This window comes from Gallinula chloropus, assembly GCF_964237585.1.
Source record: "Gallinula chloropus genome assembly, chromosome: 3".
Taxonomy (NCBI): Eukaryota; Metazoa; Chordata; class Aves; order Gruiformes; family Rallidae; genus Gallinula; species Gallinula chloropus.
The window spans coordinates 36,217,795-36,231,683 of NC_140087.1; the positions used below are offsets into that span (position 1 = coordinate 36,217,795).

At 38.7% G+C, this 13,889-nt stretch overlaps 1 protein-coding gene across 2 annotated transcripts in view; it reads left to right on the forward strand.

The window, feature by feature from the left end:
• Positions 1-13,889, forward strand: part of QKI (QKI, KH domain containing RNA binding) — a 154,240-nt gene that overhangs the window by 90,517 nt on the left and 49,834 nt on the right. For both annotated transcript variants that reach the window (XM_084261434.1, XM_084261435.1), the window contains exon 4: positions 10,396-10,539. In XM_084261434.1, coding sequence (XP_084117560.1) covers positions 10,396-10,539 — 144 coding nt within the window. The remainder of the gene's footprint in view (positions 1-10,395; positions 10,540-13,889) is intronic.

Sequence of the window (13,889 nt, forward strand, 5' to 3'; positions counted from 1 at the left end):
GTTCTTAAAACTTGGTCCATTCTGGATATATTTTCTGCACATAAAAGTGCATGTAGGTGCTGCTTGACACTAAGATATGTGAAAGAATGCTTTTTTTCAGTCTTCATCTAAAACTGAATAGCGGAATCAACTTTATACTGATTAATAGTGCTCATAAACTTAGAGGCAGATAGGTTTATGCAGAAGTGATGTTAGAAGAGTTGCAGGTTATTTTGAAGTTAATTTCATTAGTGTCTGCTAGTGAATGGACCTGAAATAGACTTGAAATAAACTTACTGTCTGTATTTTCTGATTAGAGAATGCTCTGAGGAATGAGTCTGCTGTCACAGATTAAGTTTTGTTTATCTAAGCCTTCTTTAAAAATGTCTTTTGTACCTTGAGATTCCAGACATGGAGGTACTTCCTTCAGAGAGCTGGCTGAAAGTAACCCTGAAGCAAGAAGACTCTTACATTCGGGATTTACTGTTACTTAATTTTGTTTTTAGGGAATTTCATTACATTTACAGTGGTCATTATGTGAAAATAATCACAGTATTGTGAAATGCTTTGTACTGCTTATAGTTAGGGGAATAAAATTATACTTGGCTATCAGTGTAACTGTCTCCATATGAAATTTACTACTTCAGGAGTACTGGTAAAGAAAAAATGTTAAGACTCTTTACCTGTAGCACAAAGTCAGCCTCACTCCTGACTGGGTAAATTTGACAATTCATGGTAATTTTAAGTGTCAGTATTACATTTGCATTCGTCTCTAACAAATGCATCCAGGTATTGTGTTTATGCTGTGCGTTCCATGTGCTAAGTGCTCATTTATTCCCTGAGGATACTGATGCATTGAAAGCTCTTTACTTTCATCCCGGAACAGTGAAATATTTGGTCTTAACAGGCTCCTGGGTTTTGATAGCACTCGATAATCCATCTCATTCCACAAATCAGCGCTCTTATTTTTCCATTGGCACAACTTGAGACAAATACGCAAGAAGAAAACCCCTGTAGCCTGTTTCACAGAAACCTGCCCTTTGGGATGGAGCATTTCTGCTTGGCTGTGCTGGCTGGAGCAGAGCAGTTCACTGTCCAGCTATAACGGCTCAGAGCCTGGGGGGTGGGGTGGGTGCCCCGTCTTAAGCAGCAGCAGGGGCTTCCTGTTCTCAGCAGGCTGGGGTTACTGGGTCAGCTCTGATGTGCTGTGCAGCCACAGCCTTAGAACCATCCGGTGTGGGATTCACGCGTGTAGGAACCGTTTTGGCTGCAGGGCAGCTCAGAACTTGGGTCGGTGCTTGGCTTGAACATTCCTGAGCACAGAGTCTGTGTTGAGGTGCCGAGACAAAGAACAGAATGTGTGTTTTTATGTTAGGTTGTTTCGTGCCATCAGATCTTTTCAGAATACTACTTAAAAGATTTTCGAGGTAATGCCCTTTGACAGTGTTTGACGGCTAGTTTAATGTGAGTTGCAAGACACCCACTTCTTAATCCAGAATTGTCTTGAAGGGAGTTTAGTACACAATAATAATGGATATTTAAAGACATGTTAAATAATACTGCCTTATCTGCCATGCCATACAGTGAGTATGTGGCTTAATTTAAGCAATTCATCTATTGCTTCTGTAGGAGGAAATGAATCAAAAATTCTAAATGTGAAGTAAAGCTACAGTGTTCTCCCTGACAAGGTGCTACTCTTACTTTTTTTTTTCTGTTATGTTTTCACCAGCTCTCTGCTTGTGAACTGCTACCATTAGAAACTCAGTAGGAGCAAAAGTCTATGTTAATTTGCCTGACTGTAACTGCACAATTAAAGCAGTTTATCAGCAGGGGTTAGGACAATCAGTGTGTTCCAATGCTTCATGTTATAAAATTAGTTCTGTTGTTCAAACAGATACTGTAATTAGTGCATCATTTTAAACTGGTTTTTTGCAGAACTGGCTTGGAGTTTCATCTGATAAAACCCTTGGCTTTGGTTTTGGGGTTGGTTATTTTTGTTTGGTTTTTGCTGTTTCCCTAAGCATTTAATTTGCTTGCAGCCCTCTTCTAAAGTAACAGCTTTTATGAAAATGTTAATGTCCAGGAGTATATCACATGAATACAGGGTGTTGGGGGTGTGTTTTGGTTTTAGGTTGGTTTCTGTTTTACTGGTCAGTCCCATTGACTTAGATTCACTGGCAAAAATGGAAGGAGAAAATGCCATGTTTTTATTTACAATTATTACTACATACTGACACTTCATACCTAGTTCTTATGTAGACTAATGAGATGTTTCATGTCAAATAATAAAGATTACTCTGTTCTGTCCCTGGCACATGCATAATTAGATTTCACTTAGGATGTGTTTCATGAGACACAATGAGCCAGTCTTTAAGTGACAGTTCCAGGTTAAAAATATGGCCTCTCATCTTCTCCCATTTCCAGTTAAAGCACTGGCCTTATGCTGGCCCTCAGTAGCCCCTAGTGATCTTATTCAACTTGCTTGCACAAGAGAAAATGGGAGGGAAGGGTGTGTGTTTATGCTGTGCCAGCTTGTTGGCCTGGCAGCCTGAAAAGCCTGTGTGGCGCTGGGGCCAGTCCTGGTGGAGGGAGGAGTAAGGAAGGCCTGCTGAGGGGAGTGAACCTTCGTAGGCTGTTAGGTTGGTCACAAAGGGATACAATAAACCAGCAGTCTTAGGTGATGCAGTTGAAGTTTTTGTTTCATTGGGGCTAGAGCTCTCATGAATATGTATCAGCCAATGTGGAGTTATTTGTATATCTGAGACTTGTAAATGGTTTATTCCTTGCACAATATGTTACAGAAATCCCCTGTCTTCCAAATGTTTGTTTTCAACTGTCACTGCAGCAAAGATGCCAAAAACACAAAAATGTAAAATTCTGTAGCTTGGGTTGGCAGAAAGAACGATTAAGGGAACAAAAATTATGTTGAGCAACGCAAAATGGACAACTCTTGTTACCCATGGAAGATTGGGAGTAATGACTTAGTATAGGGAAAAGAGCATTCTTAAATTCCTCTGGCTTGGTTTTACCAGTTCATCTGTGTTGACAAAAAGTTGTTAAGTAATGTGTAATCTGTATTGAGTGGTTGAATAATGTTTTTCTCGGACTCATTAATTCAGACTTGACGTTGTTTCATGGTTACAATACATATCAACTCTTGTTCTAAAATGCTTCAACTAGAGCACAAATAGAATTTGCTTACAGTGACCTTTCTAATTTACCACTTTGTGGTTAAATTTAACTTCTCCTTCAAAATTGCTTTAAATCAACATGTTAACCTTTTTGAATCCATACAGTTTCTTTTAAACTACTTTTCCAGTTATTTTTCAGAAAGATATTTGTGTGAAAGATTTCGTTATGGAAAAGAAACTTTGACCTACAACTGCTGTCAGTTGTAATGTACCTATAGCACAATCTGTTCAACAGAATGCATTGTGGTAATCTTACTAAACATTCAGATGTCTTCTTTCCACACCTTATCTCCTCCATCACTGTGAGAACTGGCTATGGGTGATCATACTGTTCCTTATACTTTCGGATAATTGTAAAATTCTTAGAACGTACATCTGTTACACCTTTGTGACGGTTTAAAGGACTAAACTCTTCTGATTAATTTTAGTGTTCGATTTGACATTATATGAAAACATTCTTTGCTTTTACTCCACTTTCTGTGTTTTTTGTCATTCAGTAGGGAGAGCTGCTTGTAGTGCCAGGTGGGTGAAAACAGAACTTCAAGATGAGTGAGGATACTAAGGGTCAGTCTCAACATCTCCTTGAGCCAGTGGCTTTATTTCTTTAAAAGGCCCCTGCTGCTAGTACTGAGCTGTGTTTGTATTTTCTAGTGGACAGTGCTACTGGAAATTGTATGTGTTAGAGTGAAAAAAGTGCATAGAACAGGGGTTGCACTTTTTTGATACTCATGACTATATGTTTCCAACTGGTGTGGGGGTGGAGGGGTGGGGGGCGTGGGGAAGCATGTGGAAAAGTTCCTGTCACTATTGCCACATAGCATTTCTTCTAAGTACTATATCCCTGCCTGTGTGTAAGCAGATGCTAAGAGAGCATTTTTTTCCAGTGTTTATTTAATTTTCCTTTAATGGCATTCTGATAGCTGGAAATCATTGGATTCCACTTCAGCAGTTTTTAATTAAGAACATCTTTTGTCAGTCAGCCATACTGTGAAGGTCTTGAGGCCTTTGTGGTAAGAAATAGTTTGACATGTTTTTAAAAGTTCTTGATAAAATACTTGTGATGGCTTTCTTCATGGAAATATTTTTCCCCTTTCACCATTTGCATCTTTTGAGTAATTTCAGTCAAGCTTGACAGGAACTTATTTCCTTTGGTTTTGAAGTGTTTTGAAAAATACTGGCTTGATAGAGGAGATGCCTAACTTAATACCTTTAGTGGAGGGATGTACTGAGTTTTCAGTCATCTGCTTTGTGTAGCTTACAGAAAACTAGGAAGCTGCTGTCTCTTTCTAAGTCAGTAGTTGAGGTATTAAAAAGGAAGAGATACAAAGATGTAAATAGAAATGGCCTTAAAAGACTTGAATGCAGGAGGTATAAGACCACAATTTGTAATTACTGTGGTAGAGTGTGGTACATGGAAAACACAGGATACAAATCAACAGGGAGCTGCACTTCAGTATTTCTCCTCATGGAACCTTTTCTAATATGAAGGTTTGGCTGTATAAATGCAAGTCAGTTAAATCCTCTGCCCGCTTCTCTGGGTCCCTCCCCTAATCCCCCCCAAGAAGAGAAAAAAAGATTATAAATACACTTTTTTTTTTTTTTCTCCAATCGTGTTAATTTTTCTTTTATTTTTGTGCAACTAAATTTTGAGTTGTACCATTTTTTTTAAATTACCTGATGCATCAACCTTAATAGCCAATATAAATACTGAAAAGTTTCTTCAAGTCCATTATTGTTTGTGGGTACAATGAGGATAATGAGTGTATATGCACAGGCAACAGAATGAAAGCAAACTGTTTACAGAGTTAGACTATATTTAAGGATACTGAAATTTCTGCCAAACAGGGAGCACAGTGAAATTTCATCTGTCAGTTACGTTGCTCTTAATGTTGTTTAATTTAGCAGGCAAGATAGTTTGGTTGTAATTAAGCTCTTCTGATATTGTTGTTCCTCATACTTGTGGCATAAATCAGTTTACTCGGTAGTTTCCTGCATCTTTGCTGCCTCCATTTTTCCTGTATAATTCTTCCATAAACAATATCTGGGATGAAGGAAAACTTCATGCTGTATATTACTTCTTGTGTAGTTAATATAATCTTGAATATATGCAACTGAATTTCTTTTATCTGAGTCTTTCATTCAGGTTTTCTGGTTTTCTTGATGCTGTTTGCTTCTTCTATATGCACATTCCTCCTGCTGTGGTAACAAATGCTTTTTTCCCAAAATAACTTGGCAGTTTCTCTTCTTCCTTGCTGCTTTTTCTATAGGTAGACCTGGCAACCAGACTGGGCTACTCAGTAGTTGATACTGAAGGATGTGAGGCAGCTGGTACATTGAAACGAGAGAAATTACATTTAAATACAAGAAAAAGCTTTTATTACTGTGATTGAACAGGTCACCTGGACAGGTGGCAGAGTCTCCATTCTCAGAGATGTCTTAAACCTGTCCCTCAGCAACACACTTGAATAGAGCCAGCCCTGAGAGAGGGGACTGAATCGGTTGGTGTCCAGGGTCCCTTTCCCACCTCAGCCATTCTCTAATTCTGTGATCTGGTTTGTCATAGCTGCAATTCACTTCAAGATTGCCAGTTTGTAGTTTCTTTCAACAAATTTAGCAGCAGGGCAAGTTGTAGTCATTTTCTCCTGCCTGCCTTTTTACCGTTTTCTCTCCAGACAATTTCAAGAGAGAACCCTAACCACCCTAAAGTCTTGGACTGTATTTCATGAGTCTTAAGCAAGATACAGTCCAACTTGAATTCCAGATAGATTCAATTTACCCATTCAGCCTTTTGTATAATAAAACAAGGCTGGGAAAAGATGTTTTCAGCCTTGTTGCGCAGGGGACTAGTTTAAGTAAAAGTTTTAATTGAAAAGATATGTTTTTCTAATTCATCTTTTCAGGATCAAAAAGGAGAATGAGGAGGTAGCATAAAAAAATCAGAGCTCTTAACTGCAAGGAGTTGCAGGTTCTCTCTCCTCCCATGAGCCTGGCCCTGTCATATGTTTTGCATCTGACTTTCTGTTTGAATGAATGACCTGGTGTAAATCTGAATTTCCTGCTTTTTGGTAAACAGAAATAACCGAACACATCTATTGGTGTAACATTCAGCTAGCACCTTCAGTGAACCAAAAGACATTTATTGGAACACTGTTAACCCACTAAAAAAAGCAACCTCATGGGACAGAAAGGAAGTGTGGAGGAATTCAAAGCCACAGTGCATTGAGGTAGAACAGAAAAAATTTGAAGCCCATTCCAATCTGTGTTCTTTTTTTTTTTTTTTTTTTGAGTAATTGTTTTTTCAAAGCTCACTGTGTGAACTTCTATTCTTCTAAACCTTTTTTTTTTTTCTTACCATTTGATGTAAATAGTGCTCTGCACAACAGGACTTCCATTAATGTACTTCATGGCCACAGAAGAACATATATAGAGCTAGTCATTTACTAGTTATCTCTTACCAGTAGGCATTTGTATGATTGTGCTGCGAGGTCTGAGGTGTGATTACTGACCTCACACACAACGTGTTTCATCTAAAAGTAAATTAAGGGGTGTAGAAAAAAAAATCTAGTTTCGTCTGTTTATTGTTCTGTGGTACAAAAAATGCTCATGCTGAGTAATTTGAAGTACATCACCAATAGTTGAGATGAAACTAATCTGAACTACTTAGATACCAAATAACAGAGGCAGGCTATTTTGTTTTATTTAACAGCAAATGCATGTTTCAGAAGTTACAAATCAGACAAACTTCCACTATAATGTGCTGCTTTTTTTGTTGTTGTTGTTGGCAGGTGTTAACTCCTCCATACCTTCCAAGTTATTAAGACTTTGCACTATATTATTTTCTTAATGAAGAAATTGACACACCAGTTTGCCCACACTGCATGAAGCATGCCATTTAATCGTCTGGGAGCTAAAACCATTTAGGCTTCCTGTCTCTTACAGGAACATAATTTGTTGCTTTTCTTGGGGATGCCTTTTCTTTGTCACCTGCATGTCTTTCTCCTTCCCTACCCCCCCACCCCCCACCCCTCCTTTTTTCCACCCCTCTTCCCCCCTGATACTTTAATGGTGCAGGTTGTCATGCATCTGGTGTTAGTAACTGGTAGCTTTCCCATTTCAGTGTTGTCAGCTCCCCATCAGTCACTGGTAGCGACGTGTTTCTTGCTCTGCCCTCTGCTGGTTTAGGAACCTTCTCTCATTCATCATACCTGTAACACAATACTTTGTACTACCTCACATTAATACAGCTTGTCACCGTTTTAAAAGAAAACAGCTCAGTCCTGCTTTGGATTTTAAAAAATAATAATAAATTGAATTGTTTAAACAGTAATACTGGAGTTTTGATCATGATTGAGTGAAATAAGCTGCAAATACCTTGTGGTAGATAGTTCTTTCAAAGATTAAATTACAGCAGAGAACATGTTATAACTCAGCTGCACTTTGCGTCAGGTTCTGTTTTATAAATGAGGGTTATTTTTCTCTTTTTCAGCCTCTGAAATTCAGAGTTACTTTCACAGCCACCACTGTTTCAAAAGTTGGCTAAGATAACATTTAAAAAAATAACTGCAGCTGATAGCATAGAGTAGTGTGTATGTGTAAATGTTACATGAAGAATAGCAAAAAGAAACTTCTTTCGAAGTACTGATTCTTTTACATAAACCGTCCATATATCTGTCATGAGTCTATTGTTCCCCCATTTCTTTCCTTGTCTATTTCATAAAACATTTCAGACTTAAAGTGCTGAATAGATAGAGGAGCCAACGAGGAGAGGTGCTATGCTGGGCCTTGTTCTCACGAACAAGGGAGGGACTGGTGAGGAATGTGAAGATCAAGGGCGGACTTGGCTGCAATAACTATGAAATACTGGAGTTCAGGATCCTCAGGACAAAGAGGAGAGACCAGGAAGCTTACTACCCTGGACTTAGGAGAGCAGACTTGGGTCTCTTCAGGGATCTGCTTGGTTAGGGTACCATGGGTGAACGTCCAGGAGGGAAGAGGGACCTAAAAAAGCTGGTTAGTGTTCAAGAATCACCCCTTCAAAAAACTCCAGTGTGATTCAACCCATCAAGAGGAAGTCAGGCAAAAAAACCAGGAGATCTGCATGGATGAACAAGGAGTTCCTGGGCAACCTCAAACACAAAAAGGAAGCCTACAAAGGGTGGAAGCAAGGGCAGAGAGCCTGGGAAGAATACAGAGAAATTGTCCAAGTAGTAAGGAATCAGGTTAGGAAAGCTAAAGCCCTGGTAGAATTAAATTTGAGAAGGGCTTCTATAAGTAAGACTGGAGAACATGTGGGCCCTCTCAGAGAGAAAATTGGAGGCCTGGCTACCAGGGATATGGAGACGGCTGAGGTACTCAAGGACTTTTTTGCCTACCTCTTCACCAGCAAGTGTTCTTGCCACACTGCCCAAGTCTCAGAACAAAGAACTGCCCTCTAAAGGAGAAGATCAGGTTTGAAACCATCTAAGGAGCCTGACAGTGCATGAACAAGTCCCTGGGACTTGATGAGATGCATCCACAGGTCCTAAGGGAACTGGCAGATGAAGCTACTAAGCTGCTCTCTGTCCTGTTTGAGAAAATTGTGGCAGCCCAGTCATGACTGAAAAAGTGGAAACATAACCCCTGTTTTTAAAAGGGAGAAAAACGGAAGACCCAGGGAACTAAAGGCCAGTCAGTCTCACCTCTTTGCTCAGAAACATCATGGAGCAGATCCTCCTGGAAACTGCTCAGGCACATGGAAAATAAGGATGTGAATGGTGATGGCCGACATGGCTTCACTAAGGGCAAATCATGCCTAACACATCTGGCACGCTTCTACAGTGGGGTTACAGCATTGGTAGATAAGGGAAGAGCAACTGACATCATCTACCTGCACTGTGCAAACCATTTGATGGTGTCCCACATGACAGCCTTCCCTCTGAATTGGAGAGACAAGGATTTGACAAATGGACCACTCAGCACACAAGGAATTTGCGGGATGGTCACGCTCAAAGAGGTGTGATCAGTGGAATAATGTCCAAGTGGAAACCAGTGATGAGTGTCATTCCTCAGGGGTTGGTATTGGGACCAGCGCACTGTAACGTGTCGACAGCATGGATTGAGTGCATGCTCAACAGGTTCGCTGGTGGCACCAAGCTGTGTGGTGTGCTTGACGCTGGAGGGAAGGGATGCCACCCAGAGGGATGTGGACAGGCTGGAGAGGTAGTCCTGTGTGAAAATCAGCGAGGCTAAGTGCAGGATTGTGCACATGAGTCACAGCAATCACAAGTGCAGCTACAGGCTGAGCGGAGAATGGATTTGGAGCAACCCCGAGGGTAAGGACTTGGGACTGCTAGGGGGTGAGAAATTCAACATGAGCTGGCATTTTTTCATTGATTAATGAAAACAGACATGGAAAGTTTCTTCTGTGTTGTGTTCGTTATCTTATTTTTTGAAAGACCAGATACTTGAGTGAATTTGCTGAGGTCTGTTGTTTAAAAATGTTTACCTTAGAATATGTTTTGTTTAGCATATCCTCCCTTTCTGAAAATGTTACCTAAGATTTATCTGAGATTATTAATGCCGCCAATGTAATGTGTACTGGTAACCTTCTTGTTACATGCTCCTCTGTGACTTCAGTATTAAAGCCTTGTCATCTCCTCTACCCTTCATCCAGTGCACGTAGCTCTGATATGAAAATTGCAACTTCTTTTCCTTCGGTAATGTTTTATTCTTGGACCTGTTTTTTTCATGAGTATGTAAAAGTTATTTTAACACTGAAGAATTGCTCTCCTGTCCTTTGGAGTGATTTGGGGAATTTCTATGTATGGTGCCTGTTGCATTTAAAATATTATGTTGCTTAGCTCTTTAGGTATGTTTTAACTCTTTAACCCTTGGAAGACTCTAAAGAATATTGAAAGCAGTACTCTGTGTTAGTACTTTTTGTTCTTGTTCCTTTATTCGTTTGGGAAAGGTAGTCTAGGAAATCACATTTGGTTTGTAGTCTTTAAAAAAAAAAAGAAAAAAAAGGTTCCAAACCAGAAGGAAAATACCCAAAAAGAGATTTTGAAACTTAATTTCTTGCTAAGTAACCACAGAAAATTAGTCTCAACAGTTTAAAGAAGCCTTTTACTGTCCTGCTTAAAATACAGTTTGTACTATTTACAGAATTGCATTTGTCTGCTGTTCGTGTGATTGTCTTACAGAGAATGTAATGGTGCTTCATAGCTTCCATGTTTTAATTTTTTAGGAAGAACAGAACCGAGGCAAGCCCAACTGGGAACACCTGAACGAAGATTTACATGTACTTATCACTGTGGAGGATGCTCAGAACAGAGCAGAAATTAAACTGAAGAGGGCTGTTGAAGAAGTAAAAAAGCTACTGATACCTGCAGTAAGTATTTGTATGCAAGTCTTTGATTTCCGTTTCCAGAAGTTAATTCTGAAATACAATTACAACTACAGCAGTAAGAGTAAGCCTGCAGAGCAGCATCCTAAAATAAAGTTTATATACTATTTTGTAATACTCTAGTGATCTTTAAAATGCCTCATCCTGGATTGAATTATTCCTCGGAAGAAAACAGTGCTCTTAAGAGACAGTTGGGTTCTTTTTGCTTGGTCTAGCTACAGGCACAGGAAATTCTTACCACCTTTAAAAAGCAATACTGAAGTGTTAGAAACGCTACCCTTCTCACCTTGTTTTAGTATAAGGATGCTTCACTTTAGGGCTGGGGAAATATGACATGCTTTTATGTTTTGCTTTGAGATGATTCTGATACTTTAAAAAAAGAAACCGTGTTTTCTTAGATCATTGCATTAAACCCTTCCCAAGAAGAACAAAACCCTTCAGAAACACAGTATCAAAAAACTTTGTTGTCAATATACTGGGGAAAAATCAACACAATGAAACTGGAAAATGGGCTGTCTTTCTCGGCCTTCTGCCCAGCCAGGCTACTTGAAGCCTTTTGCATGGCCCGGAATTACCCTGTGAAAGCCCCTCTCTTAAATCTGCTCCATGTTCTCACTCAAAGCAAGGTGATTCAGTGTGGCTGCATAGAGAATCCTATGCCATTAACTTACAACTTGTGCTGATTTTTACCACCACTTTTGTGCCATTTTAAAATGATAAAAAAATAACTTTTTTAGTGGAGGAAAGAAGTTTCAGTGTTATGAGGAAAATACGAGATTATATTGTGAAGGAAAGTAGTAGGTGATATTAAAATGGCCTAGTGATTTTGGGTGCTCAGCGAGTGCTGATAGATGCTGACAGATGAAGCTTACGGTGACACATGCTGTATAAGCACACTCATTCAGAACACATAAACATAAAAGTTACCGAAGATCAGGATGGAGGCATGACATTTCAATTAACAAAATACGGTAAAGTACTGAGCAGGAGATATGAAAAACATGTAGTGTAGACCTCTTCATGTTGCTCATTGTCAGTCTCTGAAAACAGAAGACAACTAGAGAAAGTACATTTTCAGGATTCTTTCGCTAAAGAGAGCTTGAGCACATTAGGATTGACTTTGTAGTCAGGATTAGAAGTGGTAATAAGAAGAGACTTTTTATGTGGGCAGAGCTTAAAGCCATAATGTTCATTCTTGAACTACTTCTGCAGCAAATAGTTTAAAAAACCCACACAACTTAAACTTCTGTGTGATAATCTATTTTGTCAGCCATTCATTGGTGGTTCTAACTTCTCCTTATTGACTTTATGGGTCATGTTCTAGATGATCCCATAGGTCAAAACTTCCTCCTTATGTCTGAAGTACTAACATGCTTCCTCAGAGTATATTTGCTTGGTTTCTGGATCTGGTGGTTGGGTATGCTTTGAGCCTCTAAAAACATGAATGTATCAGTAGTTTTTCATTGTGATATTGTCAGCCAGCTCTTTGTCTTGAAAATATTCTGTTTCATTTAGTTACTTAATTATGAGAAGTCTATGATCCTGATTACAGGATATTTTCCCCTTTAGAAAAAAAACACAATACAGGGCTAACTGTTGTCCAAATATAGCATAGGCTGAAAAATACTTTACCAGTCAATTTTATTAACATCTTTGTAGATGTGTGTTGGCATAAGAGATTTGGGTGGTGCTTATTACAGATACAAGAGTTAAAGGCCTGTTGGCTTTCATTTCTGAAAATTATGCCTTGTTGAAATAGGCATGTGTAGTACATACTAATGGATTAGTATATAGGTGAACTTACTGTTTTTACTACCCACTGCAGCTGTTCAATTAGGGCTAAAACCAGCTGTTTAATCAAGAGAATTGAAAAATTGGTTCAGGGTTTAAAAATAGGAAGCAAAATTTCTATAGGAAGTCATAAACCTTTAAATAATATGGGTAAGCATGAGGAAAAAAGAAACCCTGGCTAGTTATTATACAATGGGGGGAAATTGTGGATGTTGGAAGATTTCAAAGATGCTCTAAAATGTATCAGTGGAAATTGGAAATTCCCTTTGATGTTGCAGAATACCTGCAACTATTACTGTTTTCCAAATAAATGTCAGAGGGCTAAAATTTACAAGACTGTATTTATATATTTACCTTTTTTTCTCCATCCGGCTTCAATAAAATCTGAGACTAGGAGAAAAGATTCAGTCTCATTCTTGCCATGTAGTGGCAATGCTTTTGTTTTCTGAAATGCATTTCAGAAAAGCCAGCTAGTGTTAGAGTTGTGAATGAGTTAGTAATTTCTTGGAATGATCAGTTATTTTTACACTGAAGATATTAAAAAGCCTAATTACATTTTAGAGCAGCAGTGCACAAATAAGCATATTTCTAAAATGGGGCTTTCATTCAAAGGCACTTGGGTGAACAGAGCCTATTTCAGTAGTAGAGTGTGTTTCTTTGCGTCTTTATGAATCTGGATCACCAGTGACTTTTTTTGTTGTGAATGTGAATTATTAATTTCCCTTTCCACCAGCTCTTGGATTTTTACCAAGATGGTGGTATAGTCAAACAGTTTATATTTAGAAATGAAAAGGACAACTTGAGGGCGACTGGCTAAATGTGACATTTTTTTCTCCCTTAGGAGAAAGGCAAAAAACAGTGGTGGGTTCTTTTTAAAGAATTATTGTTTTGTATTTAATTTACATTTCTTTGGTATTAAACTTTATTTTTTTGTTTTGGCTGTACTTCAAGTTCTGCAGGACTAATTTCTTTCTCATAGTTCAGTGAGATACTGGTCATTATCTGGACCTGCAAGATCATATGGTACTGCTTCTTTCATGTTTTTCTCAGAAGAAAAACAGAATCAAGCAATCTTCAGGCATTTGGGATCACATTGTCGATCCCTCTTCATTATGAGAGCTTTGAGACTTTGTTATACACAAGAGTTCTGTAAGAATGGGCACTTCTATTGAAAAGGAAAGACAAAAGATGCTCTGGATTGTGCACTGCAGAGTGTAAGGAAAAAACGCAGAGCCTGTGTAAGGGTGCATACATAATTATTAAGACTAGCATAATAACATACACTGTTAAGGGTTTTAAATTATTCTTTGAGGTCCTGGGCAGTAGGGCTGAATTCCTCTGCTAGAAATGTGTTTGACTTCCATGTGTTATAAGAAGTGTTGAACAAACTCATAGCTGAATGTGCTTTCTTTTGAGACTCCTTTTGTCCAGGTCTCTAATTGCCAATTCACCTTTATACTAACTGTCTTTATATAGGATGGGGCACATGCAACAGAATTCAAATTTCAGGCAAATAGTTCCTCTTCATTTCTGAGGAAAAGATC